Source organism: Rattus rattus, chromosome 10 (assembly GCF_011064425.1).
Source record: "Rattus rattus isolate New Zealand chromosome 10, Rrattus_CSIRO_v1, whole genome shotgun sequence".
Classification (NCBI taxonomy): domain Eukaryota; kingdom Metazoa; phylum Chordata; class Mammalia; order Rodentia; family Muridae; genus Rattus; species Rattus rattus.
Genome location: NC_046163.1, coordinates 36,030,304 through 36,053,772, shown reverse-complemented (window position 1 = coordinate 36,053,772; position 23,469 = coordinate 36,030,304). Strand labels below are relative to the sequence as shown.

At 45.0% G+C, this 23,469-nt stretch overlaps 1 protein-coding gene across 1 annotated transcript; it reads left to right on the top strand.

Moving 5' to 3' along the window:
- The first annotated feature begins 2 nt into the window (after nucleotides 1-2).
- Fam20b (FAM20B glycosaminoglycan xylosylkinase) lies at nucleotides 3-23,469 on the top strand. The gene is made up of 7 exons (XM_032914947.1): nucleotides 3-389; nucleotides 4,105-4,191; nucleotides 7,549-7,658; nucleotides 14,502-14,673; nucleotides 17,840-18,031; nucleotides 19,153-19,212; nucleotides 22,862-23,469. Exons 1-7 carry the CDS (start codon nucleotides 13-15, stop codon nucleotides 23,091-23,093), a joined length of 1,230 nt encoding a protein of 409 aa, XP_032770838.1. The 5' UTR covers nucleotides 3-12; the 3' UTR covers nucleotides 23,094-23,469.

The window sequence follows — 23,469 nt, the reverse complement described above, 5'->3', positions numbered from 1 at the left end:
GAAGAGGCCACCATGAAGCTGAAGCAGCGGGTTGTGCTGTTAGCAATCCTCCTCGTCATTTTTATCTTCACCAAAGTTTTCCTGATAGACAATTTAGACACATCAGCTGCCAACCGAGAGGACCAGAGGGCGTTTCACCGAATGATGACTGGCTTGCGGGTGGAGCTGGTGCCCAAGTTGGACCACACCCTGCAGTCTCCTTGGGAGATTGCAGCCCAGTGGGTGGTGCCCCGGGAAGTGTACCCTGAAGAGACACCAGAGCTGGGAGCAATCATGCATGCCATGGCCACTAAGAAAATCATTAAAGCTGACGTGGGCTATAAAGGGACACAGCTGAAAGCTTTACTGATTCTTGAAGGAGGACAGAAAGTTGTCTTCAAGCCTAAGCGGTGAGTCCTTATCGTAGAACGTGTATGTGCTGGTCGCTGATTCCGTCAACTTGGGGTTCACAGAAGAATATTCTCGTTGTTATTCTTTTCATAAAATGACAGAGCTAGACTGGAACATCTCCAAAGTCTTTCTAGTTCTGAAGGTTTAGTGAGTCTTTGGGAGAAATCTATGGGAACCTGTTTTGATCCCTTTAGGACTTGTAAAGGCCAGCTATGGTGGCTCAGGCAGACCAGTCACCTGCACTCAGGAGGTTTGGCAGAGGGACTGTTACAAGTGGGAGGGCAGCCTGGGCCATTACAGTAAGGTGCAGACCAACAGCTGAGCCTCTGACCAGAGCTGTGTCGATTGCTCTGGGGCTTTGTTTGTTGGGTTGTTTTGAGACAGTTTTACTGTATAACCCAGGCTGGCCTCAACTTGGTAATCCTCCTGCATCATGCAGGGCTGAGCTTCCATGCCTGGCTGTCAGTTCCTAATATACTAAATACCTTCAGTGTGGCAAGTATTAGAGGTACAAAGTAAACTGAGTAGAGATAAAAATTTTCCCCTCCACTGAAAGTACAACTAAACACTGGATTTCCAAAGATGAGGAGGTAGGGTAGAGCAGACTTCCAGGGGGGTCCCTGTCAGGGCTGAAGCATTGGTTCCTCTAGCTAGAGCTTTCGTTGTGTTTGGTTTCTGATTTTTGAACAGTTTCAGATTCATTTAAGGAAGAATACTAGGTAAGTCCCATTAACTACCTTTCCCACCAATTTTCCCAAGTTACTAGTGTTGTTCAATTATCCAGTCGATGAGCCAATAATAGTATGTTAATTTAAGTCCATGGTTTGGCTGGGCCTAGTGGTGCGGTGCACACTTTTAATCCAAGCACATGGGAGTCAGATCTCTGAGTGCGAAGCCAGCCTTGTCTGTCACACACACACACACACACACACACACACACTATGTGATATTTACTGATGATTTTTTAGTATATTATACAAGTGATTTTTTTTCTCAACTTGTATTCGTTCTAGAAGTAAATTGATTTTGTAGGCAACAGACAACTGCAGTGCAGAGACACCGTGACCGAGGCGGTGCATATAATGGGGCTGGCTTACAGCTCCAGAGACTTAGTCCTTCTCATCATGGAGAGAGCATGGCAGGAGGCAGGCATGGTGCTGAGGAAGTGCCACACTGCGTCCTGATCTACAAGCAGGGGCAGAGAGGAGGTACTGGCACGGGCTTTTAAAACCTCCAAGCCTTCCCTCTGTGGCACCCTTCTTCTAACAAGTCCATACCTAGTCCAACAAGGCCACACCTGCTTATCCTTACAACCCTTTCAAAAGTACTGCTCCCCTAGGACTAAGCCTGTGGGGGCCATTCTTACTCAGACTACCACGTTAGCTAAAGCAGCAAGCTTCGGGTTTGGAAAGAGACATGGCTCAAGAATAATAAGGTAGAGGACAATAAAGGAAAGATACCAGCCTCTGGCTTCCATACACACTCACACAGGCAGACACATCTACACATATGTGAACAAGGCCAGGCATGGTGACGTGTGCTTGTGAGCTTAGTACTGGGGAGGCTGGGTCAGTGGATTCTTGGGTCCCACTGGCCCACCAATAAGTTTAGTGTCAATGAAAAACACTTTAAAAAGTTATATGGTGCTTAAAGATCCTCTAGCCGCCACATGTGCACACGTAGGCACACACTCACATACAACTCAGAGTTCCAGCTTCCTGACCCCATTGTGGTTCCTTCATTTTGATTCTTACTCCTTCTCTTTGCTCTGGAGCCTCCTCTCAAAGTCCCTAGGTGCCTCTGGTTCAGTGGGAGGATGTGCTGTACCACATCTCTTGGTTTCTCATGACTGTGCTGAAGTCCTGAAATGTATTCAAGGCCTGTCCCCCAGCTGAATGGCCACCTGCACCTGAGGTAGAGATACGAGTGCTTGTTACCATGTCAGCTTCTGCTGCAGTGGTATTTTTAAACTGATGATTGAAAGGCAGCCAGGCTAAACCTAAGGAACCTAAGAAATTACTTGCACCAGGAGCTTTAATGCATGGTTCAAGATCAGGCTAAGAAGACGGTGCTACGTGACTGCCTTCTAATAGGAGCCCTGTGCCATTTTGCCTTGAAATACATGCTTTAGAATAGGGTTCTCACTTTGTATTCGAAGAACAGTGAAGGTCATTTCTTCTTGTAGTTCCATTTTCCACTTGATGATCACTGTTTCAGCATCAGAAATGCTATGTTCCGTGGCACCGCTCTTCACCTGAGTCTCAGCTTCTGTGTCACAATTTCTTTCTAAAGTCCCATAGGTCCTGTACTAGCTGTTTTTGTGTGTCAGCTTGACACAAGCTGGAGTTATTACAGAGACAGGAGCCTCCCTTGAGACCCAGCCGTAAGGCATTTTCTCAACTAGTGATCAAGTGGGGAGGTGTGGATGGTGCCATCCCTGGTGGTCTTGGATTCTATAAGAGAGCAAGCTGAGCAAGCCAGGGGAAGCAGGGGAAGCAAGGCAGTAAGTAACATCCCTCCATGGCCTCTGCATCAGCTCCTGCTTCCTGCCCTGCTTGAGTTCCAGTCCTGACTTCCTTTGGTGATGAACAGCATTGTGGAAGTGTAAGCTGAATAAACCCTTTCCTCCTCAACTTGCTTCCTGGTCATGGTGTTTGTGCAGAAACCCTGACTAAGACAGGCCCCCTTTGGTTCAGGAATGCAAGTGAGCAGCCGTAGGTGAATTAAATACTTTTTCCTTCCTAATTTGAAAGAAAGGTGCTAGCTTTTCTTTCTGTAATGCGTGTGGCATAAAATCGTCAGAATGCGTTCTAAGATGAAAGAGAACTTCTAATTCCCTCAGCCAGTCCCGGTCTAAATTCCCTCAGCCAGTCCCGGTCTTACAGTAAGGGATTGCTGAGATGCAGGACAGTCCCGGTCTTACTGTAAGGATCACTGAGATGCAGGACAGAAAGGTTTTGCTCAGGGCTATCCTCTTACCACTAGTCCAGGATAAATTTGAAAAGAGAGAACAGGCATGGTTATTCAAACTGCTGTTTGCAGAAGCAACTTTGCTTTCCCATTAACAAAACCAGGTGTCAGCAAGAGCTTCCCCAAGAAACTTTTTTTTTAAACATTTATTTATTATGTATACATCATACAGCTTTCTGCCTGCATGTACACCTACAGGCCAGAAGAGGGCACTAGATCTGATTATAGATGGTTGTGAGCCACCATGTGGTTGCTGGGGATTGAACTCAGGACCTCTGGAAGAACAGACAGTGCTCTTAACCACTGAGCCATCTCTCCAGCCCATCTTAAACTTAAACTTAAACTTCTCCTATAAGCCTTGCAACATTAACAAACATTTTAAAGACATTTCTTAAGCAGCGTGACTTTTGGTGGAATACTACGCTGGAGATACAAAGATGGTTCTTTCCTTCCAGAAAATCACCTTGTAGTTGTATTTAAACCACACTGACTTTGTAGGAGTAAACCTAACGTCATCTGTGTTTTATTCAAAGATGATTGCAAAGGTGGAAACAGGATTCTAGTTTATCTCAGCTTCTCTCTTCATCTACCAGCTATTTGGTGTTAACACCCATTCTCAGGGTTGACAGAAAAGGGGTGTGTGGAACAGACTGGGCTCGCTGACAGGTGGCTTCTGCCTCTTGTGCTGTGGCTGCCAGCACTGATGTCATTCACGTCTGCATCTGCTTGCTATTCCCTCTGCAGGTACAGCAGAGACTATGTGGTAGAAGGGGAGCCATACGCTGGTTACGACAGACACAACGCAGAGGTGGCGGCCTTCCATTTGGACAGGTGTGTGATCTCATGTTTCTTTGTTCCCCTTTCTTTCAAGGAAAGTCTGTGAACTTCTTCCAGAAGTGAGTACAGCAGTAACACGCACATGTTCCCTGTTTAGAATTAATGAGTTAGTGCCATTGGAGTTCTGTAAGCACCTAATATTTGGGTGCTGTCTAAAACACACACACACACAGTAAAGTTTTAAAGATGTATTTATTTTTCATATTTTGATTACATGTATGTCTATGCATCACAAGTGTATCTAGTGCCCACAGTGGCCAGAAGAGGGCATTGGTGTCCCTGAACAGGGGTTACAGATGTAACTGCTGTGAGGATGTTGGGAACCAAGTCTAGGTCCTCTGTAAGAGCAGTGGGTGCTCCTGATCAGAGCATCTCTCCAGCCCCAGCAGGGCTAAGTGTTTTTAACCCCAGCTTTTTACTTCCTGTCATGTCACATCATTCTTGGCATGCCTTATATTGTCATGGTTTAAGGTATTAATTGGCAGATAAAATATCAGAATGAAGACAAGTTTGAATTCAAATCTCTGTATTGAATTGGCCACTAATTGTTCCTCATAGGCCCGTTGCTTCGTTTCTGTTGTAATACTGATTTATTCCCATCACATAAAATATATAGCATGGTATTGATACTGGATTTTGTACAATGTATATACAGCTTCAGAAATCGGAGTAATGTTTTAAAAAAGAAACAGTAAAAAAAATCACCACAAAATCTGACATATAAGCAGTGGCTGAGTGTGGTAGCACCTGTAATCTTAGTATGAAGGAGACGAAGGCCCAGCCTGGGCTACGTAGTGAGATTAAAACCAGCCTATCCAGAGCAAGACCTTGTCTCAGGAAGCCGGGGGGACGGAGGCCCTCTAGACACATTGGTTCCAAGGTTGTGGGCTAGGGAGGGAGGTGACTGCGGTCACCTTATAGGTGGCTCTAGCAATGAAAACAAAAGAAGCTGTTTTAAAATGTATTAAGAAATCAGAAAAGGTAAACTTTTGTCTTTTTTATATTGGGAACTGTTTCTCATTTACACACACACACACACACACACACACTCACACACACAAAGCACTGGTATGGGATGGGGCTGGAGAGTTAGCTTAGTGGTTAAGAGCACTTAGTGCTCTTCCTAAGGACCTCGGTTTGATTCCCAGCACCCATACAACCATCTGTAACCCCTTTCAGGGGATCCAACAGACATGCAGATTGTTTACATACATATATACATGCAGGTAAAACATTCATACACATAAAGCAAAATAAATGCTTTTCGGGGGTTGGGGATTTAGCTCAGTGGTAGAGCGCTTGCCTAGCAAACGCAAGGCCCTGGGTTCGGTCCCCAGCTCCGAAAAAAAAGAAAAAGAAAAAAAAAAAATAAATGCTTTTCTAAAAGAAGAAAGAAACACTGTTACACAGAGAAACTCTGTCTCAAAAAAGCCTAAGAAAGAAGAGAAAGAGAAGGAGCAAACACAGGTGGAGCGGGCATGTGGTGCACACCTGTAATCTCTGTGCTTAGACCGCTAAGGAAGAAGCCGGGCTTTGAGGCTAGCCTGGGTTACTGTCTAAAACCGACTAAAACGATAAATAAATACTGTAGGTTGTTTAGGGGGAAACAGCAATTAGTAGAGGCGCTCACTGGACAGGTTTCTTGTCACTGGAAATGTTTAAAAACCCCTTGAAACTGTGGCTTATTGTTTTCATCTGCTGAAATGCCAGAACTTTTTTTTAAAAGATAATGTTTTATTGTCAGTAATAAATTTATATGTTGCCTAAAGCATTGTTAATTTTGTTCTTTCTGTTAAGAACTATGTTGTTTTGTATCAGAAATCTTACTGTTCATAGCAAAGTTTATAGGTACACACATATCTTACTGTCATTTTGTAGTAGAGAAAACGGTAGTAACTTACTATTCTAGATAGGAGAGTGTTAAGTGAATTTGTAATACTGCGGATGTTTGCAGCCTTTTAAAGGAACCACAAGCAGAGCTGCATACCCAACTCCTCACTTACCACACGTTAGAGTCAGACTGGCTCCAGCCTTGTCTGCCTACTGTCTTCCCTGTAAACTCTCTCCTTTCTGTTTACTGGACACCAGCAGATCGTGAAGAGAGCCTTATCCCTCACTTCTGGATCAGTATACCCAGCATAGTAAATTTCATCAGTCTAATGTATGTAAGCGATATATCATTATTTCACTTTGTATTTCCCTGCAATTATTGGCAAACTCTATTTTTCCATAGCATTAATTTAGTAAACTATTCTCTGTGTTGATATGGTTACTACTAAGCCGGGAGTAGTGCTTTATGCTTGTAATTCCAGCACTTGGGAGACCGAGGCAAGAGACTTGCTATGAGTTCACAGGTAAACTGGGCTGCAGAGTGAGGTTGTGTTTAGAAAGAAGCCACTGTGCTGTGGCAGTGGTGGCGCACGCCTTTAATCCCAGCCCAGGGAGGCAAAGGTGCTGGATCTCTGTGAGTTCAAGGCCAGCCTGGTCTACAGAGATACAGGACAGCCAAGGCTTCATAAAGAAACCTTGTATTGAAATACCAAAAAAAGGAAAAGAAGAAAAAAGGGGGAAGACTAAGCCAAATGTAGGCGTATATTTATATATGCCTGTGTGTTTTTACAAACGTAAGAGAAAACGCTCATGCCAAAATGTCAGTCGCTAGACTTGAGAATTAAGGATGATCTCAGTTCTTCATGATTAGTTTTAAAGTTCTGCCCTCCAAAAAGAAAGTAATAGGTGTGGTGGTAAACAGCTTTAATCCCAGCCCAGGGAGGCAAAGGGTCTCTGAGTCTGAGGACACGTGGTCTACTTAGCAGTTCTAGGCCAGCTGCCAAGTAAGTAAGCCACCATAGTAAGACTCTGCCTCAATCAATCAATCAATCAATAAACAAACAAATAAACAACATACACACGTAATTTTTTCATTAGAAAGACCTTCAAATATGCCTTTATTTAAATTGTCATGTGGGTATGTTGTTTTAGTCAGTTTATCTAGCTTATCAAAGCTTTTAATTCATCTGAGTTTAAAGTGTTTTCTAATGCTATATTAATACTTATTTCTTGTTTTGATTATGAAAAATATGTAGCAGAGGGTACTGTGATAGGCCCTGTTCCCCTTCCCTAGGCTTAGCAGTTTTCACGTACCGCGTGACTTGCTCACTCCTGGTTTTGCTGAACTGTAGAATCATGTGCATCTTGACATGATGAATTTGTGTACCTCTGACACCGAGATCATTCACCTTCTACCTCTGAAACCTTCATATCTTCAACAGGATTGATCATGGTGTTTGAGACTTACTTAAAATGCATCCCCAAAGATTTCTCTCTTCTCTCTTCATCCTTCAACACTAGGATTCTGGGTTTCCGCCGAGCTCCCTTGGTCGTTGGCAGATATGTTAACCTGCGAACAGAAGTTAAGCCTGTGGCCACGGAGCAGCTGCTCAGCACCTTCCTCACCGTAGGTAAGAGATTCCTCCGGACGGTCGTGGTCAGTACGGTAAGGAGGTGTGGCATCATCGAGCAAGCCAGTCGCATCTCTTTCTCACCTAAAGACCTCGAGGGGACATAAAAGCAAATGGACACCCCAGTGTCATATTCTGTGTGGAAATTAGGTCTAACAGTGAGAATGGAAAATGAGAATCTCACCCTAATATATACTCCTTGAAGTAGGAAGTGAAGTCTTTACCAGTAGCAAATGTAGTAACTTTATTTCTGTTTGATCTTCTGGCTACGCCTCAGATGCAGGATTTGGCCTAAATCAATTACTGTCTGCACATCATTGTCCTGGATATTTTTTTTTTTTTTGGTTCTTTTTTTCGGAGCTGGGGATCGAACCCAGGGCCTTGCGCTTCCTAGGCAAGCGCTCTACCACTGAGCTAAATCCCCAACCCCTGTCCTGGATACTTTTAATACTTGCATCCTCTTGGGAACGATCTGAGAAGTGAGGAAACCCAGGGGCTAAGGACTTGGCTTAGTCAATAAAGTGCTTGCTGTGCAAGCATGAGGACCTGAGTTTGAATCCCCATTCTTGTGTAAAAAACAGATATGGAAGTGACACCTGTATTTCTGACGCTGAGGAATTATAAACGGGCAAATTCTTGGAGATCGCTGTTCCACCCAGTGGAATTGGTATTATGCTGCCTCCAGGTTCAGTGAAAGACTGTCTCAAAAAGTGAGGTGGGAAACAACTGAGGAAGGCACTCAGTATCAACTTCTGATCTTCACATATGTGCCCCCACCACATGAAAATAAATAAATAGAAAATAGAGAATTAAGGCAGCCCAAGCACCTCTCAGTCTTCAGACCGTGCGACGGCTGTTCTACTGTAGAATTACACTGGGTCATGGGTCACTGCTCTGCTTTTTTTTTTTTTTTTTTTTTTTTTTTTTTTTAAAGATTTATTTATTTATTTATTATATATAAGTACACTGTCGCTGTCTTCAGACACACCAGAAGAGGGCATCAAATCTTATTACAGATGGTTGTGAGCCACCATGTGGTTGCTGGGATTTGAACTCAGTTCCTCTGGAAGAGCAGTCGGTGCTCTTAACCACTGAGCCATCTCTCCAGCCCACTGCTCTGCTTTCAAGAGTGACTTGGTAGCTCCTGACCCTGGCCTTGGTTCCCAATGCCTTCTGTGTGCAGGGATCTGTTCAGCCTTGCTCGTAGGTGTAATAAAACAGGAAGAGTTTAGAGGAGCTGCGCTCTCTCCACTTTGCCTCCTTGTGGTGACTCTTTCAGTGCTCTACTCCAGGGCATAAATGAGAAGCAGACACTGAAAAATGAACTTCAGTTTGCTTTTTACCTGACTGAATAAATTCATACTTAGAAATGAGGTAAAGCAATACCGGCCTCAAAAAAAAATACAAAATGGTAATACAATGTGGAAAACTCTTACATTTCTTTCAGTGACATGGAGACAGGAGAAATTTTACTGTTCCTATCAGTTCATCCCACCCATCTCTGAGTTAACATTGATCTAAGCTGAAGACAGAAGATGAACAGATTAGAGGTTCAGGAAGGGTGTGTGGTCAAGTAGAAGGTGCCTGTGGACCTAGCCAATGAGAGGAAGTAGTCAGACTGGATCACTGACGGGATCGATATTCTTCTTGGACATTGGGGAGCTGTTGAGGGAACGTGACTATGGCTTAATCAGATTTGCATTTAGAAGGCTAATGGTGACATTGGAGAGGGAATGGTGATGGGGAGAATCAAGATAACTGCCCTCAGAGACTGTTGGAGTGATTTTGAGAGACAGAGCTAAGATAAGGATGGAGATAGAATGACTAAGAGACATTCATGGACTGGAACATAAGCTGTGTGGTCAACATCCTGGCTAGGAGGACAATAAGCAGAAAGGAGAACCTAAGAATGACTCCGAGTTTCTAGATTGGAGAGCTAAGTGAATACAGAAGCAGTTAACTGAGGGGTGCCTGGGAAAGACTTGAAATGGTACAGAAAGTAGTAAATCTGGGTGTTTACTGGATATTGTGTTTCAGGCTCATTTAGGAGTTTGTGTTGGCGTACTTTTTATGCTGCTTTATTGGGTTTGGTAGCTCTACCTCCCTTCCAGTTCTAGTTCCCCTCTAATCCCTTCCAACCTAACAACACTAGGTGGGAGAGAAAGAAGGGTAGAGAAGAAAGGGGGTATAGACCTCTTTAGACTACTTCTTGCTTCGTGTTTCTTGGGACCAGTCTAATCTTTGTCATCAGGATGTCTCCAACTTCTAGTCTCTTTGATCACAAACACTTGACAAACCTCAAAACAGCAGCTAGCAGCAGCAGTATTCTTCTTGGAGTGCCCCCTTCCCCTGCCCAGGTCTCTCGGGGCTCTGGCATTTATTCTCTCTCCAGGATCCCCAGAATTAAACAATCCACAGCTGGCAAAGACATGTCCCTGCTAGAGCACGAGGCAAGTCATAATCACCTGTTGTGAGGCAGCCTCTTATGCCACACCTGAGGTTAAAACAAAAACATATTCACATAACAGAACTGGGTTGTTAAAGAAGCCAAAACTCTCACTACACATTTGTGTGAACTAGTCAGTAACTAAAGGAGAAAAGTCTAGATGGAGGCTTAGATTGGCTAGTTCACCCAAGGAGAGTAAGGAGAACTTCAGTGATCAGATAAGCTGTTCTGGGTTGAGTGTGTCCATGAAGTGGTCAGAGACTCAGGAAAAGCACATTTAGTCATAAGAGTAACCAGATGCTGTTGACTGATCTCTGAGAGCGTTAGACACAGACTAAGCATTGGCATAGACTTGTCACCATCTAACTGGAGGGGTGATTGTACTGGAGAGCTGTAATTGCATGCTAGGCATCGTACAGTCCCCTGACTAGGTAGTTTACGTCTCAGGGCTGGGAATATAGAACAGTGGTAGAGCAGTTGCTGGGCAGTTGAGTCTCTGGGTTCCACCTCCAGCCCAACTCCCCTGTTTGTCTTTTAACTCCAGAAATGTGAGTAACACAAACTCTTAGCTGATGCATTATACTTCTTTCCTAAGTAAGACTCTTATGTACCAAACCCAAGGGTTTGGGTTTTGCCCCATAGATTGTTAATTGCTTTGTTTTGTTTTATGTATTTTAATTTTTGAATCAGTAATTCATTCAGTTTGTTAACATGCTTCAGTTATCAAAAAGACTACAGTAACACATCCCGGTTCCTTTATTAGTAATTTATCTCTTTTTGTATACATTCACGTTTATATTTAATCCACCATCTATACCACATGGTACACTATACGTACTTCTGCATCTTATTCTTTCTACTTAACCTAGCAATAACCTCTCTCAATAATTGATTTCCTTTTTGTATGAATAAAAATATATATTTATGTTTAGTTCTACCATTTTATGCGATCTATAGCCTAAATTCATATTTCTAAATCTCATTCTTTTTATTTGACATATCATAAAAACCTTTGCATATTACACCTAAGAACTTCTTATGTCATTTGGCTAATATTTTATTCATAGTTCTCTAAAGGAATAGAACTGATGGAATGAAAATAGAGATGACTTATTAAACAAGCTTATAGGCTATCGTCTGAGTAGTTCATCCGTGGCTTCTCTCTCATGATGGAAATGCCAAAGAGCCCAGTAGTTGTTCAGTCCATGACGCTGGATGTCTCAGCAGTCCCAGGCTGGCACTGGAGTTTTAGAGAAATCCTGGTGAGCTGCTGGTCCTCAGTCTGTGTCGGAATCCCTAAGAATTAGTTTGAGTACCTGTAAGGAACGCTACATCAGCAAGCTAGATCGATTGCCATCAAGCATGAGCACAAGAAGGCAAAGCTAAAGTCGTCTTCTGTGTCCTTTTATGTGGGTTGCTTCCAGAGGGTGTGGTCCAAATAAGGGTGGTCTTCCTGCTTCAAATAGTCTGATCCAGAAAACCCCTGGAGGGTGTGCCTAGCACTTTGGTTTTTAGTTGATTCAAGTGTTGTATTTTATGGGTCTACCATAAATCATATATAGCCAGCCCCTTATTGGACTTATTTATTACTTCAGTATTTTGTATTTACAACTATTGTCACCCAGAATTACTTTGTACATGTGCCACTTCATACATGAGCAGAAACTTCCAGAAGCTGACGTGCTAGTAGGCCAGGGGCATTTTGTATGTTAGTGGATGTGGTCACATTGCCCCCAAGGCACTTAACTAATTTACCTTACCCATGAGTGCCCCTCCCCTAGTATCATTAATAAAATGCATCCTGAAACTTCTGGGGTATTTTGTTTGTTTGTTTCATATGTAGCATCTGTTCGTTTGCTGAAGAGCCATTTGTATTTTCTGTTAGTTAACTGACTTTTGTACATGGATGGGTTCGAGGAGGCTGGAGGGCAACTTGGGTACTATTTCTCAGTCACATCTTGCTTGTTGTTGCTATTTTGAGACAAAGTCTTTCCCTGACCTGAAGCTCCCCAACTGGGTGGGCTGCCCAACAAGTCTCAGAGATCTACTTGTCTCCACCTGCCTGTACTTCCAAGGCCCGGGACAGTGTGGACTACTCAGAACCTCGTCAACTACAGCATGCCCACAGACACACGGCCGCCGCCCCCCTCCCTCGCTCCCCTCCCCTCCCTCCCTCGCTCCCTTCCTCTCTCTCTGTTTTGTTTTTGAGATAGGGTATTTCTGTATAGCCTTGGTTGTTCTGGATCTGGAGCTGTAGACCAGGCTAGCCTCCAACTTAATAGCTGCACATGTGTCTGACTTCCAAGTGCTGGTTAAAGGTGTGGCCACCACTGTACAGCAGCCTTAAGATCTTTTAAAAATCATTATGACCAATTGAAAGTAACATATATAGAATGCTTATGATTACAAAAATAAATTAAACTTGATTACATTTGAAATACTAACTTTTTAGAGTGAAAACAGACTAGACTATTTTAAAAATCATAGGAAAAAGTAAAGAACTGTGAAATTATCTAAAATAAGAGGAAAAAGGGAGCCATTTTGTTTGTATGGTTTTTTGGTTTTGCCTTTGTTTTTTGGGTTTTTTTGTTTGTTTGTTTTGTTTTTTTTTGTCTTGAGGTAGGGCCTCTCTATACAGCCCTGGCTGTCTTGATATTCCCTATGTAGACCAAGCTGGCTTTGAACTCTCAGAAGATCCTCTGTTTACCCCACGTGCTGGGATCAAAGCTGTGCTGGGGAGATGGCTCAGCAGTTAAAAAGCACTGGCTGGTCTTCCTGAGGTCCTGAGTTCAACGCCCAGCAACCACATGGTGGCTCACAGCCATCTGTAAAGGAATACTCTTTTCTGGCATGCAGATGTACACACAGACAGCACTCCTACAGTTTAAAAGGGGCTGAGGGTGCACTGCCTTGCTGAGAGGGGACTTACTGACTGCTTCAGCCTCTCAAGCATGGTGATGATGGTGCACTTTTAGTGGTGGTGTTTGAGACAGGTACCCTACAACTATAGTAATATCTGATTACATCCACGTTCCTACCCTGCCCACCAAGTATGGGGACTGGCTCTAGAGCCTCATGCATGCTAGGCAAAAGCCCTACCACTGGGCATCACGTCCCAGGCGGAGCTCTGTGATGCTCCACTCCTTACCAAACTTTAACCACGTTTACCACACTGATTGCTTGTGCTCGAGTCAGCTGTTCTGATAGCTGTGAGATAGTAGTTTATAATTCTATCATTTATAGACTCCTCGGTAGGCATTCTGTTTGGATCAGAACTCCCCTCCCATGCATTTTTTATTCATATCATGATGAACTCACTGGGTTTCTCAATTTCTTACTATTATTTTTTATGTTGATACTCTGACTCCACAGACATGGCCAGTGGGAACTCGGTAAGCAGCTCCATTCCTCTTGGAATGGTCTCACTGTTCTCCAAGCACTTCCTTCCTGCTGGCTGAGTCAGTGTAGCCCAGGCTCGCCAGGACCTTCCCTGACTCAGCCCTGGAGGCAGCTGCTTGTCCAAGGAGCCCTCTTTCTTTTTTAATGGAGTATTAAAATGGTCTTTAGAAAATGATATGTGAAGATACACTGTAGTATGAGCATTTATTCCAGTGATTTGGGAGGCTGAGGCAGGAGGATTGTAAGTCAAAGTTTACTTCTTAAAAAGTAAACAGAAGTCTGTTTATATAGCACAGTGGTAATGTACTTGCCTCACATGTATGAGGCCCCATTTTCATGAGAAGAAAGAGGGGGAAGGACGGGGAACTGATGTTTGAGTAAGTCCTGGTTCTCATTGTTTCTAGGTTCTCTTGAAGAGCAGGGTAGGAAATACATGTGTGTATAAACGGGTACATGAACAAATACACACACATACACATCTGTGTCTTTATCTCTGAGTGATTCCTAGCAGGATTTTTTTTACTCTGACCGTCTTACTTTCTGTGTTAAGTTCCTTTGCCATCAGTGAGAAAACCGCGTTACCTCAGTCTGTTCACCTACCTGCTCCTGTCCCCAAAGTGTGACAAGCTAAGTATATGTCTGCACTCTCGCCTCTGAGTACTCTGGCCAAAGCCTCTGCTCCGATAAAGAACAGGAAGACATTGCTTTCTTTTAATTATTGTGAGTTGAGAGCAAGACTGTGATTATAGTTGACTTCTGTCTGGGAGAGAGGCTGGGTAAAAGGGAGACACAGGAAGATTAGAGAGCTTTCCTTTCCTTGGGGATTTTTTTTACACTGTTTGCTTTTATCACCCACGTAGGAAAATACATGTGTGAAATCACATCAGGATTCTGATTTTCATGGTGCCTTCTTGTTTAGCTGTTCAGTCTTGCTGGAGGGAGAATTTGGATTCTTAATTTTCTTTCTTAAGTATATCTGGCTCATTTCTCTCCTGCAGGAAACAATACTTGTTTCTATGGGAAGTGCTACTATTGCCGAGAAACAGAGCCAGCATGTGCTGATGGAGACATGATGGAGGGCTCCATCACACTTTGGCTTCCAGATGTGTGGCCTCTGCAGAAGCATCGGCATCCCTGGGGCAGGACTTACCGAGAGGGCAAATTGGCCAGGTAAATGCTCCTGTGAGCCAGGACTACGTCTTTGCTGTACCCAGCCGGTTGTCTTTCCTCAATAGGAGACAGCCATCTGTCCGAGAGTAAGAGGAATTGTGGGTTGGGGCACACCTGCTAGGCAAGGCCCTGTTTTCATCAGTGCTCGTTAGTCAGCCATCTTGCTATCATAGAAAGAGGAGCGATTAAGCTGGGGCAGTGGTGGTGCACACCTTTAATCCCAGCACTCAGGTAGTAGAAGCAGGTGGATCTCTGATTTGAGGCCAGCCTGGTTTGCAGAGTGAGTTTCAGGACAGCTACAGATACACAGAGAAACCCTGTCTTGAAAACTAAAAGACAAAAGGGGAGAGATGAACTTTGTCCACATCACTTTGGGCTTTTTGTGGCCAGTACATCACTGCAGAAGCTTGTGATGGCAGCGGCTGCTTATGTTGTTGCTGCCAGAAAGCAAAGGCAGGGAGAGTGGACCAGGAGCAAACTGGCTAGGCAGGGACGCCCCGGAATATCCCCTTTCTCCTCTTCCAGGCGTATTCCCAGTGACTAAACCTCTGTCACACCCTAAAGGTGCAATAGCTACTGGAAGTTCCACAGGCCGAACCAGGGCTTTGGTACTGGGCCTTTAGCAGACACTTAGGGAATAAGCCATAGGGGCCTGGGGAGATGGCTCAGGGGGCGAGAGCATCTGCTGATCTTGCAAAGGCCTGAGTTGGATTTCCAGATCTCACATTTGGGGCTAACAACTACCTGTGATTTCAGCTTCAGGAATCCAATAGCCTTTTCAGGCCTCCACCAGCAACTGTGTGTGTGTGTGTGTGTGTGTGTGTGTATGTGTGTGTGTATGTATGTAAGTATGTGTATATATATATACAGCAGGTAAGAACACTGATTGTATGTATGTATGTATATATATATATATATATATATACACACACACACATACACACACTGCACTAACACACACATACACACAAATAAAAGAATAAATATCTTTTGTTGCTTTTTAAATATAAGCCATAACATTTGCTGCTGGCCCCTTAGACTCATGTCAGCCTAATACAGTCAGTGCCCACTGTATTAGTACCAGTATTGCTGAGAGGAGAATATCTGAAGTCTCTGAGACATACGGCAGATCTTAAGCTGTGAGCCCTACAAAAATTAAACAAAAACAAAAAACCAGAAAAACAAAACCCAAGCTATATGCTTGCAAGATACAATGGCACTGGAGAAGCGCTCTCATTCCAAGGAACAGAAAAGGCCAGGACTGGACAAAAGCAAGAACAGACATTTAGTGCTCCAGCTCAGGCCGTTGAGAGAGTTACTGGGTAAAGGTACCTGCCACCCAAGCCTCAGCCCCCAGCAGTCAGTCTCCAGAGCTTATATAAGCAGGAGAGCAGACCAGCTCTACAGATTGTCCTCTGACACCCACCTGAGTGCCATGCCACCCACACCCCTGACATACCATGTATGTGTACACACAATAATAATAATAATGTATAAAAATAATCTAGGGGACTGGGGGTAGCTCAGCAGGTAAGAGCACTGATTGCTCTCCCAGAGGTCCCGGATTCAATCCCAGCATCCATGTGGTGGCTCACAACTGTCTGCAACTCCGGTTCCAAGGGATCCGACACCCTCACACAGACATACATGCAGGCAAAACACCAATGCCCACAAAATAAAAGTAAATTCTTTTAAAAAAATCTTCTAGTTCCATGTCCAGAATTAAGGACTTGCATTGGTGCAGTGTGAGCTGCAAAGTCTCAATCAGCCTGTCCCAGTAGTGAAGCCCACAGAGCTTCTGTCTGGAGATAGTTTTGTTCGCCCATTGCTTTCCTCAGTGGACAAGTATTCCACATTCCTGGTGTCTCAAGATTGTGGACTGTCCATTGCAGCTTTAGCTGCACTCTCACAGCTCTATGCGTCACATTCCTGGCTGTTGGCAGGAACCCTGCCTGTACCCTCTCAAGACCCCTGAATCTCAGGGGAAGTGGCTTCACAGTTCCATTGCGTTTGCCTGCTTCATTCGCACCAGGCGGATGACGCCAAGTCTGGCGCTATTCAGAGCTTATCCAGGGCCTGTTGGACCACAGTGGCCTCTTCAGTGTGTTATGGATGGGCACAGAAGTTTAGTCTGGGATGGGCTGGATCTTGCAGGTTCCTGAGATGCCTCAAGGTGGCTTTCCTACGCCTTAGTGTAAAGCACTTGGCTTTTCTAATGGCGCTAGTCTCTTCAGCAACTGTACCCCTCTTGCCTTGCACTTTATATGTGCGTCTTACCTGGTTCAACTACCAGTTTTTCAGATCTTTCTGCTCTGCATTCCGCTTCCACTTCTCACAGTAAATATGGCCGAAAGCAGTCAGTAATCCCCATAGTGCTGCCTTAAATTACCTCTACCATAGAAGCTAGTCCACAGGGGTTGGGGATTTAGCTCAGTGGTAGAGCACTTGCCTAGGAAGCGCAAGGCCCTGTTCGGTCCCCAGCTCGAAAAAAAACCAAAAAAAAAAAAAAAAAAAAGCTAGTCCACAAAGTCTCAGGACATGTACAGAACATAGATTTTCTTCAGAGTGTAACATGTTTAGCTTCTTGTCTGTTTCCTAATGTAGTCCCTGTTCCCAGCTCAAACCTCTCAGCATAGCTTTTGCTCTGTATTCCTGCCAGCCTCTGATCCCCACCAGATCCTCCCAGCAGTCTGTGCTCCATCGCACTCTACTGTCCTTAGCTTGCTTTTCTAGACTTCCCTAATTTTGCAAACCAACCCCAAAGGCCCTTGAACCTCACTGTCAGGGGTGGTCACTGCAGTGTTTGATACCAGCTTCTGCACAGCTCTCTGTCTAACAAATACCTAATGTTTTAAATGAAGGCTTCTTTGACTCCCAGCTTCTGAAGTTTCAGCTCAGCTTAGTCTGCTCTGTTGCTTTGAGAGTTATGGTAAGACAATATCAAGACAACACATGTACGCTGTGGAGCAAAGTTACCTCCTCAAGGTGGCTAGGAAGCAAACCATGAGAGAGGAAAGGCCAAGGCAACCATATCCTCCTACCGTTGCTCCCCACAACTCATAGTCTGGCAAGCAAACTGTTGACACACGGCCTTGCTCTCAGGAGCGAAGCTTACAGTCAGGTGTGGTTGGCATTCAGTAACCCCTACGATGCCCCTTGCCTCCAGGTGGGAATATGACGAGAGCTACTGCGACGCTGTGAAGAAAACATCCCCCTATGACTCAGGCCCACGCCTCCTCGACATCATTGACACGGCTGTCTTTGATTACTTGATTGGCAACGCTGACCGCCATCACTATGAAAGCTTTCAAGATGACGAAGGCGCTAGCATGCTTATTCTTCTGGATAATGCCAAAAGGTACAGAGCAGCAGGCCTGGCTTCTGTCAGCGTCTGTGTGAAAGAGGGCATTCTCTAGGACACTGTGCTAGTCAGTTGTCAGGCACAAATACTGACATAAATCAGCCCGTAGTAGTGAAGTGCTCATTTCAGCTCATGGTTTCAGAAGTTGGCTTTATTGCTCTTGGGCCTGTGGTGAGACAGGATCATCATGGCCAGGAACACATCAAGAGCAAAGCTGCTAATCTTCTGGCATCTGGGAAATGGAGAGGCCAGGTCCCAAAATTCCCATCAAGAATGCACGCCAGAAGTTATCAGACTTCTTTCTGCTGGCCCCCACCTCCCGAAGGCTGCTTCACCTCTCAGTAGTGCTCCAGGCTGGCCTCTAGTGCCTTAGCGGATGAGCCTGGGGCTGGGGTGGGAGATGTGGGATCAAACTATCCTGGAACTGACCTCCAGAGCCTCAGCTCTGCGAGCCTGGTGTTGGAGATTAAGTAGCAACAAGGTTTGTGAGCAGCACAGATAGTCAGGACAGCAGCTGCTTTCTCTGCACTGTCCTTGGGACAGAGTGATTCTTCAGTCATTGAGGGGAGTTCCAGAAAGAGTGAGAAGGTAAGCGGCTTCCCAGAGTGGCCATTCCTTCCCTAACAGAATACCATTTTTATGTCGTCCTGGCCTCTGAAAGCCCGGGGCAGTTTTCTGTTTGAAGCTGCCAGCAGGCTTGCTTGCTGGAATAAGGTTTTAGTGACTCTGGAAGTATTAGCCACCTGCCTCTCGGGGAATCTAGCAGAGAGAGCCTGGATGTCTTTCCAGACCTTTAGAATGCTCTACAGGCTTAGGATTTGTGCCTTCCCTTTGGACTGAGGACTCACGGCGTGGCCCCACAGTTATGCTCCAGCATCTTGGCAGGAAAAGGGTCCTTGTAGCAGGAGTTTATTGCTGTTTGATGCGTTAGTTCAGGCTGTTAATTCTGCTGTGTCTAATTAGTCATGCCTAGCTTATTTTTAATTTAAATGATTTGAGCTGTTGGAGCATGAAATTATCTAGGCTCACAGTTGGTGTTTTATCCATTGTGCTCTTGCTTTGATGCTGAGAAGGGAGCAAGTATTTGCACCTAATTCCTGTCTTAATTTAATTTTCAGCTTTGGGAACCCCTTGCTGGATGAGAGAAGCATCCTTGCCCCTCTCTATCAGTGTTGCATGTAAGTTATGTACAGTGTGTGTCTGCCTGCACTCCTCCTTCAGTTCAGTCCCCGAGCATCAGTTCTCCTGGCCTTAAAACATCCCCGTTGCATTTCCTACTTCTAGCCCAGAACCCCTGTGAACCCTGACAGGGGTGAGGGAAGCCCAGACTCAGGTTGCCCAAAACTCAGAATTTGTTTGAATCCTGCATCAGTAAGTGTGTAGTCTCTGGAGTAATGTGTGTTTGTTTAACTTATTATCTCTCCCACCCACTAAAAACAGTCTAGCTGGGCCCTAACAAAGCCAGCAGCTAGGAGACAAAAGCAAATAGATCTCTGTGAGTTTGAGGCCACCCTGGTCTACACAGTGAGTTCTGGGACAGCCAGGACTACATAGTGAGACAATCTCAAAAATAAAAAATAAAAAATAAAATAATGATTTTTTAAAAAAAATTTGTTTAATCTGGTCTACCTTAGGGTTTCAAGTTGAATGTTTTAGCTTGAAATTATCTAAACCAAAAATACCTTTCACTTAGTATTTAATAACTGATTTAAATATATTAGAGAATAAAGGAATTGAGAAAAGTCAAGAAAATGAACCAAAATCTGGCCCTAGGAGCTCCTGCTTCAGGCCCCTACTCCTGGACTGATTTTGAAGTTTACGCATCAACAGTCAGTGAAATTCATGTCATTTGGCTCCAGAAAACAGGTCTGGGAACATTCTAGGGCTGCCTCGCCCGGAAACAGGACACTGTGGCTCCACCCCCATTTGTCTGTTTGTTTTTCCAGTGCGGGGCCTGACTTCAAGGCCTCGTGGCTCCTAGGCAGGTGCTTTATTGCTGATCCACACTGTAGCCCCTCCCCTCTGCGCGCACACACACGCACACACGCGCACACACACACTTCTGCTGTACGTGTGCAGGTGTGCATGTGCAGGCTGGAGGACATCTTGGGAGTCACCCTCAGGAACTGCCCACTTCTCCTCCCCTTTTAAGACAAGGCCTTTCATTGCCCCGGAACTCACAGGTGGGTTGGCTGGCTAGCCATTAAGTCCCAGGGGTTCCTCTGTCTCTGTCTGCACAGCTCTGGGATTACAAGTATGGGCCACTATACCCAAATTCTTTTCACCTGAGTTGTGTGGATCAAACTCAAGTCGTGCTTGCAGGGCAAACCCTTTACTATCTGTTCAGTCCATCCATATCCATCCCTCCTTCTTCCTCCCTTTCCTTCTCTTCCTTCCCTCCTTCCCTAGCTCTTCTCCTGACCCCTTCCTTCCTTCTCTCCCCCACTCCCCTATGTGTGTGTCTGTCTGTGTCTGTCTCTCTGTCTCGTCTTTCTTTCTCTCACAGACTCTCATATACAGCCTAGGCTGACCTCAGCACCCCAGTATTCTTGCCTCAGTCTCCCAAGTGCTGGGCTTACATGGCTGTGCTGTGGTACTCAGCTTTCTCAGTAGGAAGCAGGAGTCTTTAGAAGGTGGTATTTACTTACCTGCTTAGCCCTAATTCTCCTTCCTGATACTGGAAAACTGAGGGCAGGTGGGCTAAGGCAGTCAGCAACTGGTGTCGCCATCAGCAGAGGAAAGTATGACTCTGGGAAGCCGCTGGGCCGCCTGCAGGGCATTTGAGGGCCTGCAGAGTGAGCTGGAGTGGTTAGATGCCATACTGGTCCCTGTGTCCAGAGAGTAACAGAGTGCTGGGACCTCAGCACTTAGGAGGTGGTAGGAAGTGGAGGAGTTCGGTGTGGTCCTGGGCTACCTGAGACCCTGTGTGGAAAGGCACCTCAGAGACATTATCAGCACATGAGGCTGTGGCTGCATGGGCTGCATCTTCCAAGAGTGTGGCTGGGGGCAGAGCTTCTTTGGTGATCTCCCTCGTGCACCACAGCAGCCAGAGGTATGACAGAGCGCCTTCCTGCTCCACTGTCCCTCTCCTGAGAAGGCTTATGAGGAGTCATTCTTGAAGGAATTCTGTCCATTTTGGAGAAGCATAGACTGGAGAGTGAAATTGCTGTCGAATCCGCCAACCGACAGCTCTGTTACACTGGAGAAGCTCTGGTGTTTATAGTACAGTTCAGCTCTGCACAGGCACTGATCCTTACTTTAGTAGCTGTAAAACAGTCGACTTCTCACAAAGTCAGGCGCTTCTGCCTGCCCAGTGACCTCTAATACATCCGTGTTCTGCTCGGTCACCCTACTATACCCACCGAGACGATAATCTCTCTGGTTGGTCCTTTAGTCTATTTCATTCCGCTATAACAGAAAGTCACACACGGAGATATTTCCCTTACATTTATTTACTTTATTATTAGTAGTATTTGTATGTTGTATGTTGTGGAGGTGTGGGCTTGTGTGCCACATAACATGAGTGGAGTCAGAGGACAGCTTAGTCACTTGACTCTTTCTCTTCACCTTTACATGGGCTCCAGGATCAAACTCCAGTCACCAGGCTTAGTAGGGGACAACTGCCTTTACCTGCTAAGCCATCTTACCACCATACAGAACAGAAATTCATTGCCTCAGAGCTCTAGAAGCTGAGAAGCTCCAGCTTCCAGCATACCGGCATACTGTAAGAGTTCTCTTACTATGTTATCACATGGCAGGAGCCCTCATCAATGGTCACACCTTTAGAGCTTCAGCTCGTAATACTCTTACAATGGCAACTGAATTCCCAGTGAGTTTCATCAGGATTGAATACCTAACCTTAGGAAGATAGATAATCTCTCTAAAGATGTGTGTGTGTGTGTGTGTGTGTGTGTGTGTGTGTGTGTGTGTGTGTGTGTAGTTTTTGGGACAAGGTTTCTCTATGTAATCCTGTCTGACCTGGAACTTACTGGAACTTACTCGGTAGTCAAAGATCTGACTGCCGGGTTGGGGATTTAGCTCAGTGGTAGAGTGCTTGCCTAGCAAGCGCAAGGCCCTGGGTTCGGTCCCCAGCTCCGGAAAAAAAAAAAAAAAAAAAAAGATCTGACTGCCTCTGCCTCCCAAGTACTAGGATTAAAGTTGAGTGCTATCATTGTTCAGCAAAAAAACCCAGATATTCTTTTTTTTTTTTTTTGGAGCTGGGGACCTAATCCAGGGCTTCAAGGCTTGGGCAAGTACTCTACCACTGAGCTAAAAACCCAGATATTCTTAAAGTAACTGTTTGTCTTTTATTAATGGTAGCATTTATAAAATTCAGAAACATTTGAATCATGACGTTATCGTCACCCCGAGCACCTGAGGATAACCGTAGCACAGCGCACCTCACTCTCACCCGCTGTCTCAGCGCTCTGGTGTCCCCAAGACACGGAGTAAAAGATTTTCTCTGACTTCTCAACACTAACATAGTATCATAGGCATTTCCCTGTGCCACTCAGTTTCAAACCTTTTTAATGGCTGTGGGCTATTTCCTGCTTGCTTAGCCATAATCCGCAGTATCCATTTAGATTGGTTGGGTTTTCCTCTTAGTGTTATGAATATGTATGTCTTCATGTATATCTCCAATCACTCCCCACCCCCACCCAAATCTACACCATGGCTGTATGTCTTACTCCTGATACAGAGAGAGGCAAGTCTAAAATAGAGATGATTCACGGAAACAGACACACAAAACCCTTTCTACCATGTAAGCTTCAAGCTGAATTGAAGATTAAGGTGTTATGTAATTTCTTTTAAAACTTTTTCTTCCAGCATTCGGGTTTCAACTTGGAATAGACTGAATTATCTAAAGAATGGAGTACTAAAGTCTGCCTTAAAATCTGCCATGGCCCATGACCCCATCGCCCCTGTGCTCTCCGATCCACACTTGGACACTGTGGACCAGCGGCTTCTGAATGTCCTGGCCACCATCAAGCAGTGTACCGACCAGTTTGGGATGGATACTGTGCTGGTGGAAGACAGGATGCCTCTCTCCCACTTGTAACTCTCAAACAAGTGGAACTGATTTTTACAAAGATAGAGAAACAGCACAATCAATTCCAAATGGCATGTGATGGCCTGCAAGTGGCCACAGCAGGTGCTGGTGATAGAAGACGTGGCCCTGGGAGTGCTCGGTGTTTTCTGCAGTGCAAGCTAAAGGCCACAGATCAGCGGGGCGTCTGTGCGGGGGTCAGCGCTCAAACTCAGCCAGCCGCTCTGCCCAGCCTTCGTTCCCACCCACGCCGGCTGAGGAATGGGTTCCAGAGGATGTGTCTGGGGCTAGCCTTGCTCTCCTTTCTCACAGCCATGGATTCTCTGAAAACACTTTGTAGTCCCTGTGTCTTTAAAAAACAAAAACCAGAACTAGTCAGATTGAAAAA